At 43.7% G+C, this 12,783-nt stretch overlaps 1 protein-coding gene across 8 annotated transcripts in view; it reads right to left on the minus strand.

Annotated features, from left to right (window-relative positions):
* Positions 1-12,783, minus strand: part of PCM1 (pericentriolar material 1) — a 130,676-nt gene that overhangs the window by 94,205 nt on the left and 23,688 nt on the right. For all 8 annotated transcript variants that reach the window (XM_077279661.1, XM_077279656.1, XM_077279662.1 and 5 more), the window contains exon 5: positions 4,033-4,210. In XM_077279661.1, coding sequence (XP_077135776.1) covers positions 4,033-4,210 — 178 coding nt within the window. The remainder of the gene's footprint in view (positions 1-4,032; positions 4,211-12,783) is intronic.

Raw genomic sequence — 12,783 nt, forward strand, 5'->3', positions numbered from 1 at the left:
CCCTGCAACATCAGCTCTGCTGGGTGGACTGTATCATTGTCTCAGTGACTGAACCATATTAATGAAATGTGGGTTCTCAGTCAGACGGAAAGAGATCGTTGCATAAATAAACTGGGCAATTTTTTCATCAATCAACTCTTTTTCTAATCTGCTAGTTCTTATCACAAACCTATGTATGGTGGTTCCAGGAGGTAAAGGTTTTTTCTTCCTTTTGGGTGATGGTGATATGTGGCTGTGGGTGTCTGATGATGATGCTGCTGCTAATGAAGCACTATCCTGGATGGATAACTCTGAAACTGTAGAACAGGATGATGGTTATCTTGGAGGTGGATAGTTTCCAGAATCCATGAATTCCCCTAAACAAAAAAAGTCAATGCTGTTATTTTATTGTTTATACAATTTCTGCTTATTGTACACAACACATCACTGCTCCTTCCCCAAAAGGAATATTTGTTTTTTTTCATAACTGTACCAAATGACAGTAACATGCAGTAATAATAAGAAATATAATTTTTCTCACACATGACAGTTCAGTCTTTAGAAATAGGATTCAATAAAAATGTTTACCAACCTGAAGATCCTGCCTGTTCAGAAGTGTTTCTTTGGTCATCTTCATCACCGCACTTCTCATGATGTTGCCTCATTCGCGCCACCAGGCCTTGCATCTCTTTGTTGCATCGTTTGCATTTTGCACGCATGCCTGCCTTACCGATAGGCGAAGGAGCTTCATTAAAATATTCCCAAACTGGGTCTCTTTTACGGCCTGCTGCCATTATAAGGAAACAATGTAATAAACCTCAGATCGTATCGTACACACAAACAGATCCAGACTTGTCTGTCTGTGGCTATGCTGCAGTATTGTGCTCAAAGTTTCACTTTCATTTTCTTGTCTGCTTGCCCTTCCTCCTCCTCACACTTAGATTCACATTCTTCTTGTGTTGTGCAGATCTATTCCACTCCAAACAATCAGAAACATATTGTCTAACTTCTTGGACTTGGCACTGAAGGGGTTGATTCTGTATTCATAGGTTTGTAGAACAATAGGATTAAGGTCTTTTTCTCAACTCTGTTCATGTTGTAACATTTTTGCCGTGAAGAAGAGGCTGGGACCTCTGCGGAGTCAAATTCAGTTTTGAGAACTGCGTAAGTAAAGCGAGCGTCTGTGATAATATAGGAGAGAAACTGCCCACTAATCCTACAGAAACCTCTGGAAGAGCATGGCATTGTGAATGTTACACATATACAGCCTTTATTCTACTGAGTTAAACAACTCAGCTTTATCTCATGATGGAAGAACCTTTGGATGGTAAAATATTTTCCTCAAAAAGCAGTTTATTGAAAAAAATCCGATTTAAATCAAAAAAATCTGATTTAAATTTAAAAAAAAATCCGATTTTTTTGATTTTTGTAAAAAAAACATTGATTTTTATCCACCCTGCTCCTATGCGACACTAAGCAAAAACTGGAGAAGGCTGATGCCGTCCAGGGGTGTATACTGCAGAGGAGGAGCCACGGTTAATCTTTTTCAGATTATGCATAGTGTCGCCTCCTAGTGGACACCAGCATAACACCCATGCTCCTGTGTCCCCCAATGAGGCGACACAGTAATGGCGAGTCACATATGCAAACACATTCGTAATCATGCACTGCTTTTTCGGTGATTACCGTATATACTCGAGTATAAGCCGACCCGAGTATAAGCCAACCCCCCTAATTTTGCCACACAAAACTGGGAAAACTTACTGACTCGAGTATAAGCCTAAAGTGGGAAATGCAGCAGCTACCGGTTAATGTCAAAAATAAAAATAGATACCAATAAAAGTAAAATTAATTGAGACATCAGTAGGTAGTGTTTTTGAATATCCATATTGAATCAGGAGCCCCATATAATGCTCCATACAGTTCATGATGGCCCCATAAGATGCTCCATACAAAATATACCCCATATAATGCTGCACAAAGGTTAATAATGGCCCCATAAGATGCTCCATAGAAACATTTGCCCCATACAATGCTGCATAAAGGTTGATGGCCCCATAAGATGCTCCACACATTATGGCCCCATGAGATGCTCCACACATTATGGCCCCATACGATGCTCCATACATTGTGGCCCCATGAGATGCTCCACACATTAGGGGCCCCATGAGATGCTCCACACATTAGGGGCCCCATGAGATGCTCCATACATTATGGCCCCATGAGATGCTCCACACATTATGGCCCCATACGATGCTCCATACATTGTGGCCCCATGAGATGCTCCATACATTGTGGCCCCATGAGATGCTCCACACATTAGGGGCCCCATGAGATGCTCCACACATTATGCCCCATACGATGCTCCATACATTGTGGCCCCATGAGATGCTCCACACATTAGGGGCCCCATGAGATGCTCCACACATTAGGGGCCCCATGAGATGCTCCACACATTAGGGGCCCCATGAGATGCTCCTCATATATGCCCCATAAGATGCTCCTCATATATGCCCCATAAGATGCTCCTCATATATTCCCCATAAGATGCTCTTCATATATGCCTTATTTGCTGTTGCTGCGATTAAAATAAAAAAAAAAAATCACATACTCACCTCTCTTCGCTCAGGCCCCCGGCACTTGCGATAGTCACCTTCCACGTTCCATCGCTGCGCACTGCTCTGTCTTCCATCCTTGGCACTGACTGTTCAGGCAGAGGGCGGCATGCACCCTAATCGCGTCATCGCGCCCTGACCTGTACAGTCACAGCCAGAGGACGGAAGACAGAGCAGCGCGCAGCGATGGAACGAGGAAGGTGACTATCGCGCAATGCTCCCCCTCCCCTGATATACTCACCTGCTCCCCTGGCAGCATCTCACTGTCAAATGGTCTCCGGGAGGCGGCGCATCTTCCTGTGTTCAGCGGTCACGTACCGCTCATTACAGTAATGAATATGCGTGCATATTCATTACTTTAATGAGCGGTACCACGTGACCGCTGAACACAGGAAGAGCTGCCCGGAGACCATGGGACATGCAGGGACGCGCCAGGAGCAGGTAAGTATATCACAGCCGCAGCTCCACCTCACCCGCCAACCCCACATCGACACTGACTCGAATATAAGCCGAGAGGGTCACTTTCAGCCCAAAAAAGTAGGCTGAAAATCTCGGCTTATACTCGAGTATATACGGTACTTCTCCCCACACACACAAATAATACACCATTTGAAAGATTAACTTGCCCCCTTCAGCAAGAAAAGACAAAAACAAAACACACATTCACGATCAATAAATACAGTTTAAACATTCATTTTCAGAAACCTGCAGAAAAAAAACAACCTGCAGGTGGCACCACAACCTCGACATTTTTTTAGCCTCTACTTATCCAACCAATTTATTGTATTACCAATCTACATATATAAATACCTCTCTGTGCTCGTCATCACATTAAATACATTAACATTTGACCAGCTTGATTTCCCTGAAATTGCCTGCGCCCCCGACAACCAATGTGTGAAAATTTTGCATGGGCCAACTAGTTCTTTTTCCAGAAGAAAACCTGTCCTGATGAGGTGATCATACAGGTGCAAGAAAGCTCTACTATCTGTACCTCTGTGAGGGTGATCTCTTAAAGGGAGATCTATATGATTGCTTGTACCTGACCAAATATAAGCTGAGTGCTAGCTTAGAGGCCCAGAATGTATCAGATTCACAAAGACGATACACACACAGCCTCTCTCAGCGATGGCTTACTCACAACAACTTTATTCTGAACAAAGGAACATACTAAATACAGGAAATAGGGGAGGTCGCACAACTTCAGAATAGTGTCACTGATTGGTTCATTGAAAGCTTCATTTTCAACTATGGGGTATTCCAGTGCCTACACTCCTGCATTCCAAAGATTCCTTCCAGGTCAGTTTCAAGGATCTTCGAGACAGTTTCAAAAACACAATTGCCATCTTGCTACATTATATCTGAACTGACTTATATAAGGTTTAATAATTGATTTCATTAGACATTTTCTCCTTCACACCTCAGAAGAGCCACTTACCGGTTTCATCCATCACGGCAATGGCTTGTTCAGCCTTGTGCTGTAAAGCAAGCAGAGCCGCTTGCCTTCCTTTTAAAGCTCGGAGTTGCTCTTGCTGCTGTAGCATCCGTGTCAATAGTGCATGCTGTTTTTTCATATTTTTCAGTTCTTCCCTGGCCTCCTGCTGAGGATCTACTGCCTAAAAGGTAAAATATATAAAAAAAAAATGAATGTTTGTTTTCCAGGATGTTGACATTGTTTTTAATTAATTTTCCAGGAGCGCTATCCATTGGCTATGTAATACAGCAAGATATGTGCACGTATGGCAGCCAAAAAATAAAAGTAAGTTCACTCATAGAAACCGGTTATAAGTCTCCAGAAGTGATGGCTGAGTACAGCGACCTCCTACAGAGAATAACAGGCACATGCAAACCGATGCCTCTGTGTACAGCGTTACTATCCTGTAATCTACACTGTATACTTTTTACTTTATCCCTCGGCATAGGAAAGCTTAATACTGTACACTTTTCTATACAGTGGAAAAGACAGTATGAATCTCATGGGATATACTTGGAAACCTAAGGACGAGGCAGGGAATACTTTAGAAGTATAGAAAAATAAAGTGTGAGCATAGCCCAACTCTCCACCATCTAATTATAATAAAATTATTCTAGATTATTCTCTATAGTCCATAAAGCAGAGCTAATAAGCTACAAAGCCAGGGGCAGTAGACAATGTAGCCTGTAGCAGTGTGAAACATAGAAGGGACCCGTCACCAGATTCAGGCAGTCCGAATTATGGGAACCAGCGGTCAATGGCTCAGTTGTTGCAGCGGTGTATGTTTTACCCAGAAATGCTGCGGTGTACCAGAGTAAAACATACTATGGAAAGCCAACCGGGAACTACATGGCTCTAAAGTCTGGAAAGCGGCAGGTCCCCGGCGGCTTCTCTCTGCCCCGCTCCCAGAGAGTGACTGGTCTATGCTTGAATGTCAATTTTAGAGCTATAGTAGTGGGAAAACCAGCAATCACTGAACCTGATAGACTTCCCTCCGTCTAAAATCCAGTGTCCTTCAGCCTCAGATTTCCTGCCCATCCCAGGAGGCAGAGACCCGGAAGCACTAGAACAGTAGCTACAGGGGAATCGTTCAGCGGATCGCATTATCAGGTGTTTTTTTTTTGTATAATTCCAGCTTTAGCCATTCTAAAACTAATTTTCATCAGTTGAACAACCAGTATACGAAATGAAGAGAACATGGAGATTAATACAAAAAAAAAAAATCTAAATATTAGAAACGAAGACTCAACTCACTTATCTTTCCAGTATAATACACTAGGATTCCACGTTCCAATAACTTTTCAGAGTGAGCTGCCATGTATGTGAACATATATATTTTATCTTGTGTATGTACAGTTCAGGTAACAATGACCATATAAGTGTTTTATACAGATCTCCCGCCATATTTTTAGTCACATAAAAGATTTATCTATTGCATCTAGTATTATTTATTGATTTCTCCAGTTCCTGCCAGTCTGTGCGCGCGATACATTTGCAAGTTACTACAGATGGATGGGCTTGGAGTACAGGTCTGTTTCGTTGTAGTATATAAGCTCTTATTGTTGCTAAACTTGGAAGTGATTGCTGCAATGTTATTATTATTGTTGTTTATTTATACAGTGTTATTTTTATTCCACACAACAAAAATGTAATTTTGGAATGTAAATTGTCCTCTGCTAAGATCAGATAATTCTCTAATAACTAGCCGCTATTGGAGAAGTTTGGGATAAATGGATAGAGATTCTTCCAATATGATACAATACTGGTGAAAATGTCACTGTGGATGAATAACTTGTGTCATTCCAAGGTAGGTGCCCATTGAAACAATATATACAGAGTAAGCCAGCAAAGTACGGCATCAAGATATCAATATATGGACACTTTGATAGCAGAAGTTTACACGTTCTTAACGCTCAGGTATATGCAGGAAAAAAAGGCTGGAGAAAACCTGAAAAGAATCAGGGAATGAGGGTTGTTTCAGATTTGCCGTATGGACCAAAAGGACAAAAAAAAATGATAACTTAATATACATCGCACTAACCGGGGCAGCTGCTGCTAAAACAAAAACTTACAATGCTGGACACTAAGGCCGGGTGCACACGATCTGGAAGTGGCAGCGCTCTGGACGCGGCGCATGTTCACTGTGTCCAAAGCGCTACCATTTATTGAACGCAGGGGAAATTGCATGTGATCACTGAACCGTGCGGATTCACTGCATCGAATACATTCAGTTCAAGGAGGAATCTCTCTTGCGGACACTAGCGTCTCCACAAGAGACGACATCGACATGCTGCGGGGTCTGGAGAGACGCGCCGATGGTGTCTGTGGATCCATAGTGAACATGGGATTTCAAGAAATCAGGTGGGACAAGTACGCAGCGACCAACCCACAGTGTTTATGGACCGTGCGCTCAAACTCTAAGAGAAAGCAAGCCTGAACTGCCGCAAGATATCGTTGGTAAAAGATGTTCATAGTTCAATATTTTACATTACTGGAGATACAACACTGACTTCTTACATTCCCCCCCAAAAAAACAAAACAAATGGGTCATTCTGATAAACATGATACACCGTGATACTGCAGCAAGTAGTCGAGATGACAAAAAACAGCAGATTTCAGATTACAATTTCACCAATCAACAAAAGTTACTCACACAAGCAAACGCAAAGCCAATGGTTTCATTTTATAACATTCTTGATATATCTGCCTACAATGCATTCGTTTTATGGCATGAAATAAACCCTGATTGGAACACCAATAAACTGCATAAACAAAGAATCTTTCTTGAAGAATTACAAAAGTCACTTGTTATGCCATCTATTTTATGAAGAAAAGTAAAACCCCGAAGTGAAGGAGCAGCAGCCATAGTAATCTATATCCAGCAGTATGCTCAACAATGCGAACCCATGGCCTCCGCCAGCACTGGAATAAGGCTACTTTCACACACAGCATATTTGCTGCGTATTTTTACGCGCGCGTATTTTGCTGCTGCTTTACCTGCGTTTTTTTACGCAGGCAAAAAACGCAGCTGCTTTCACACACAGCGTTTTTTGCTGCGTTTTTTGCAGCTGCGTTTTTTTCAGCATTGTGTACTGAAAATAAAGTTTGTTTGAAAAAAAAAAAAAAGGGGAAAAAAAAAAAGAGTCATTTGAGGTCATTTCCTGTCTTTATGACTCAGAATACAATACACACTGGAGTTAACATCATGTCGATTCTGCCAGCTGCAATGGCCTTGAGCCAAAGACGCCTCAGCAAGCGGAACAGACATCAGCTGGGGTTTACTAACCCCACTGTCACTAACCCCAGGTTACTAGGGCAGGCGTCAGTCAGACGCCCCCCCTCGTAACCCTGTACGGTAAGGGTATGTTCACACGATCCTGATTTCAATCCTTTTTTTTCAGGACAAAAACCGCAGCTCTTGGCAGAAAACGCAGGTGCGTTTTTGGTGCGTTTTTGATGCGGTTTTTAGTGCGGTTTTTTATGCAGTTTTCTCTGCAGATTGTCTGTGTTTGACACAAATAAAGCTTTAACTGCAGTGGGGGAAAAAAAAAAGAAATGATGTCATTTCCTTGTCCAACCCTTTTCTTCTTCCATCCTCCATTTTGGGACTAAACACCAAAATGAGTGGACGTGTTTTGAATGACAGCGCTCCGCAGAGTGCTGAGCGTAGGCCAGATCACAGCCCGCGGATCCAGCTCTATCTAGCTATTTAAGTCTACGTTCACATTTGCGGTCTGCGCCGCAGTGTCGGGCGCCGCATGCGTCATGCGCCCCTATATTTAACATGGGGGCGCATGGACATGCGTCGCACTTGCGTTTTGCGCCGGCCGCATGCGTCACTGCAGCGCACGCATCCGGCCGCAGAGGACGCAGCAAGTTGCATTTTTGCTGCGTCCAAAATCAATCAAAAAAAGGACGCATGCGGCGCACAACGCAAATGTGAACATAGCCTAAGTGCCACGTATTTAAGTGCCACGTATTTAAGTGCCACGTATTTAAGTGCCACGTATTTAAGTGCCACGTATTTCAGTGCCACGTATTTCAGTGCCACGTGCCACGTATTTCAGTGCCACGTATTTCAGTGCCACGTGCCACGTATTTCAGTGCCACGTGCCACGTATTTCAGTGCCACGTATTTCAGTGCCACGTATTTCAGTGCCACGTATTTCAGTGCCACGTGCCACGTATTTAAGTGCCACGTGCCACGTATTTAAGTGCCACGTGCCACGTATTTAAGTGCCACGTATCACGTATTTCAGTGCCACGTATCAAAGTGCCACGTGCCACGTATCAAAGTGCCACGTGCCACGTATCTAAGTGCCACGTGCCACGTATCAAAGTGCCACGTGCCACGTATCAAAGTGCCACGTGCCACGTATTTAAGTGACACGTGCCACGTATCAAAGTGCCACGTATCAAAGTGCCACGTGCCACGTATTTAAGTGACACGTGCCACGTATCAAAGTGACACGTATCAAAGTGCCACGTGCCACGTATTTAAGTGACACGTGCCACGTATCAAAGTGCCACGTGCCACGTATCAAAGTGCCACGTGCCACGTATCAAAGTGCCACGTGCCACGTATCAAAGTGCCACGTGCCACGTATCAAAGTGCCACGTGCCACGTATTTAAGTGACACGTGCCACGTATCAAAGTGCCACGTGCCACGTTTCAAAGTGCCACGTGCCACGTATTTAAGTGACACGTGCCACGTATCAAAGTGCCACGTGCCACGTATCAAAGTGCCACGTGCCACGTATTTAAGTGACACGTGCCACGTATCAAAGTGACACGTATCAAAGTGCCACGTGCCACGTATTTAAGTGACACGTATCCAAGTGCCACGTATCAAAGTGCCACGTGCCATGTATTTAAGTGCCACGTGCCACGTATCAAAGTGCCACGTATCAAAGTGCCACGTGCCACGTATTTAAGTGACACGTGCCACGTATCAAAGTGCCACGTGCCACATATTTCAGTGCCACATATTTCAGTGCCACATATTTCAGTGCCACGTGCCACGTATCAAAGTGCCACGTATCAAAGTGACTGAGCGCCGGCCCTAAAGTGAAAGCAGAGCGGTGACGTCACCGCTGTGCTGTTAAGGCCGGAGCTCAGTCAGTGTCAGGAAGCAGACGCTGGGGGACGCGCAGGTGAGCATGTACTGTTTGTTTTTTTTACTTTTACGCTGGTAACCAGGGTAAACATCGGGTTACTAAGCGCGGCCCTGCGCTTAGTAACCCGATGTTTACTCTGGTTACCCGGGGGCCTCGGCAACCTTGGTCGCTGGAGAGCGGTCTGTGTGACAGCTCTCCAGCGATCAAACAGCGACGCTGCAGCGATCGGCATCGTTGTCGCTATCGCTGCAGCGTCGCTACACACACACACACACACACACACACACACACACACACACACACACACACACACTCCATGCTGCTTCACTGGGGGGCGGGGGCTTCCCTCTTCCTGTCCGACGTCACGTCCGGTCCTGGATGTCAACCCCTCCGTACAAAGACGCCGACACCCAGGACAAAGGCGCTGTGTGTGCACGTTAATATGGGGCCCTATGGGGATACGCAGACACGCCGCTGCGTAAAGAATTGACATGTCAATTCTTTTTACGCCGGCGTGTTTGCAGACAAAAGCGCCGCGTTTTTTTGCGGTGTGTCTGAACGGCAAAGTGAATTTCTCATTCACTTTGCCGGCAGACGAAAATGACATTGCGCATTTTTGAAAAGCGCCCGCAAAATAGCGCTCAAAAATGCGCTATGTCTGAAAGTAGCCTAAGACCGAAAAAGAAAAGATGCAGCATTTGTCCATCTCCGTGTGATAATACAAAATGTTACATGTTCTTGTTGTAGTACATATTTACGTAAAGCACATAAGCTATTTCTGTGCAGAATGTAAGAATACCTGAAAATAGCAGTAAGTGACCCTGTACAACCCCATTTCTAATCAAAAAGGAGCAAACTGAAGTTTCGGTTTTCATGTGTTTTTGACCTCCCATGTTCACATGCAGTAAAATAATACAACTGCTGTTCAAATAATTTACAGAGTAGCTAAGTGTCAAAATTAACAGACAGTAATAGGTTGTATTATTATTGATATATTGATCAGAACAGTACAAGCGTATAGCCAATACAAACAGAACAGCGGGGTTTAACAGTTTTTGAGCGTAAATGACAAGTGCAGGAGAATTCATGACTAGTGATGAGCGAGTGTACTCGTTGCTCGGATGGTCTCCAAGTATTTGTAACTGCTCGGAGATTTAGTTTTTGTTGATGCAGCTGCATGATTTACGGCTGCTAGCCAGTCTGAGTACATGTGGGGGTTGCCTGGTTGCTAGGGAATCCCCACATGTAATCAAGCTGTCTATCAGCTGTAAATTATGCAGCTGAGGCAACGAAAACTAAATCTCCGAGCACTTACAAATACTCGGAGACCACCCAAGCAACGAGTACACTCGCTCATCACTAGTCATGACCGATAAACCATGAAGAGTCATTCTTTTCTAATAAGATGCTAGTACTGTTAATTTAGGACAACAAAGTGTTCTCATTCACTTAAAGGGGTATTCTCAAGTGTCTCTTGAGCAGATCACAGGTATGCAGTCTCATTTCTTCATGTTTTTAGCAGGGCGGGTTCTCCTGCTTGAGTGGCAGTCATGGTGAGTAGAAGAGCTGTAGTTACTAGCGCTATAAATCTCAGAACAACTTCTGCTAGAACACATTCAGCTATCAGTGGCTTGCTCTGGACTATACACTGCTATCACCGGATTTACACAGAGATAACAGGGAATTTGAACAAGGCACAGCTTGGGACAGTGAGAGCTATGATAAGAACTGCTCTTGGAGAAGCAGCTGCTGCGGCCTGGTGATTTTGCAAGATTTATAACAACAGCTAGTCAGGAGAGGAGATGGAAAAAGGTGAGCACTAGAGATGAGCGAGCAATTCCTGATACCCGCATGTTAATTTTGAACAACGAGTATATAATGGGAATCAAGGGAAAGCTGAGCATTTTTTCCGGCAGACCCTACAAAGTTCTGGAGGGCAGTGAAATGTTCAAATGGATGGGAAAAGTGCTGAATGGAAAGAGAACAACTGGGGAAGACCCCTGGAAGCATCTCTGACTCCAAGATCGCTGCTGAGAACAATGGTGTCACACTTTTACTCCACTTTAAAGGGAACCTGTCACCCTCCCCCCCAGAGCGTTTTAAAGCATAGGAGCCACCTTCAGCAACACTAAGGCTGCATTCTGTGAAGGTGGCTCTTATGTTTAGCATCCCTAGGAATGCTGAAATCATCACTTTTATAAATTTGGCGCCATACCTCTATTGAGTCTGGGGGGTATGATTTCTCCCTGACTCAAACGCCTCGCAGCCGTCCATCATCCCACCATGCACCGCCTCCTCTCTGTGGTGTCACCGGCGCCTTCGTGTAGCCGAGGCCCCAGTGTTATGATGTATCCACACTGCGGGGCTGGGAATCCAGCGCCTGCGCAGTGGAGTGGGTCACCGTAATCCATTGAAGATAGTGCCTAAGTCTCGCGAGATTTGTGAACTCTCACAAGACAGCTTACACCTACTGGTGTAATGTTCATTTTCTAGATTATTGTGGTTTACATATTGCAAGACTAACAAGTGATCACAGAGCTGCAGGAGGCTAAACAAATACATGTCCATTATGTCTCTATTTGTCACCTGGAGAATAAATACAGTAACCCAATAACCAAGCTCACAATGAAGCAGGGCAGCAGCACTAGATGCAGACAAGGGCATTCTGACATCATGGGAGGCATCAGTTTACAAAGTGACGCTACAGAGCTTACCATAGGGAAAGATCACATGGTTTTATCACTAAATCTACTATCAATATTAGTTACCGTAAACCATAAAATCCTATTTTCCCATTTGTTTTCACTGTGTTATATTTAGTAGTCTCCTTGCAGCTCACAATAACAAGAAAAAGAAAAATGGTCATTAGAAATGAAAATGCTAGGATTTTTGTTTTACCTTTTGTGCATTTTGTATATTTTGGTGTTTTTGATTTTGGGTTTTGTTTTTTGTTTTTTAAAGACTAAAGGTGTGCACACTCAACCTCTCCTCCATTCTTGGTAAGTCGCCTTTAACTCTAACAGAACCTTTGCCTATGACATAGTGTTGGCACTTCAAGTGCGGACAGCTTGAAAAAAGCATTTATGTTCCAGTATTGCAAAGACAAGTAAAGACACATGGTCAGAGAACTTACTCTAGCATGACAGTATGTTGGTCATCAAAGGGTGGGTGTTACTAAATGGTTCAGAGAATCTCTCTCATGTCTAAGATTGGGTGAGGTGTACAAGGTGATCTATGTCACGCTCACAGATCAGTGTTGTGTGCTATGTGGATATGAATAGGGTGCTAGTAAGATTGAAGACTGGTCCTGTTAAAGGGGCTTCTAGTGTTACGTAATTTTTTATATCATGAAAATTAAGCCATTTTCTAGTGCACTTGTGCAGCAATTACTAGCATAATTTCATGCCTGTAGCTAAAAGTCTGACCCAAGTACAGCACTAGACTCAACAGATGTTCATACAAGTCAGCTAAACACTTATGTTAACATGCACAAGTAATCACAAGATCATCAAAAGTGACAAACTAAAATATCATTAATGCAGATGTTCAGGAACAGAGGTTATTAGATGTGAAAGCGTTCAACTTACCTCTATAGTA

The sequence above is a fragment of the Ranitomeya variabilis genome, chromosome 1 (genome assembly GCF_051348905.1).
Source record: "Ranitomeya variabilis isolate aRanVar5 chromosome 1, aRanVar5.hap1, whole genome shotgun sequence".
NCBI classification, from domain to species: domain Eukaryota; kingdom Metazoa; phylum Chordata; class Amphibia; order Anura; family Dendrobatidae; genus Ranitomeya; species Ranitomeya variabilis.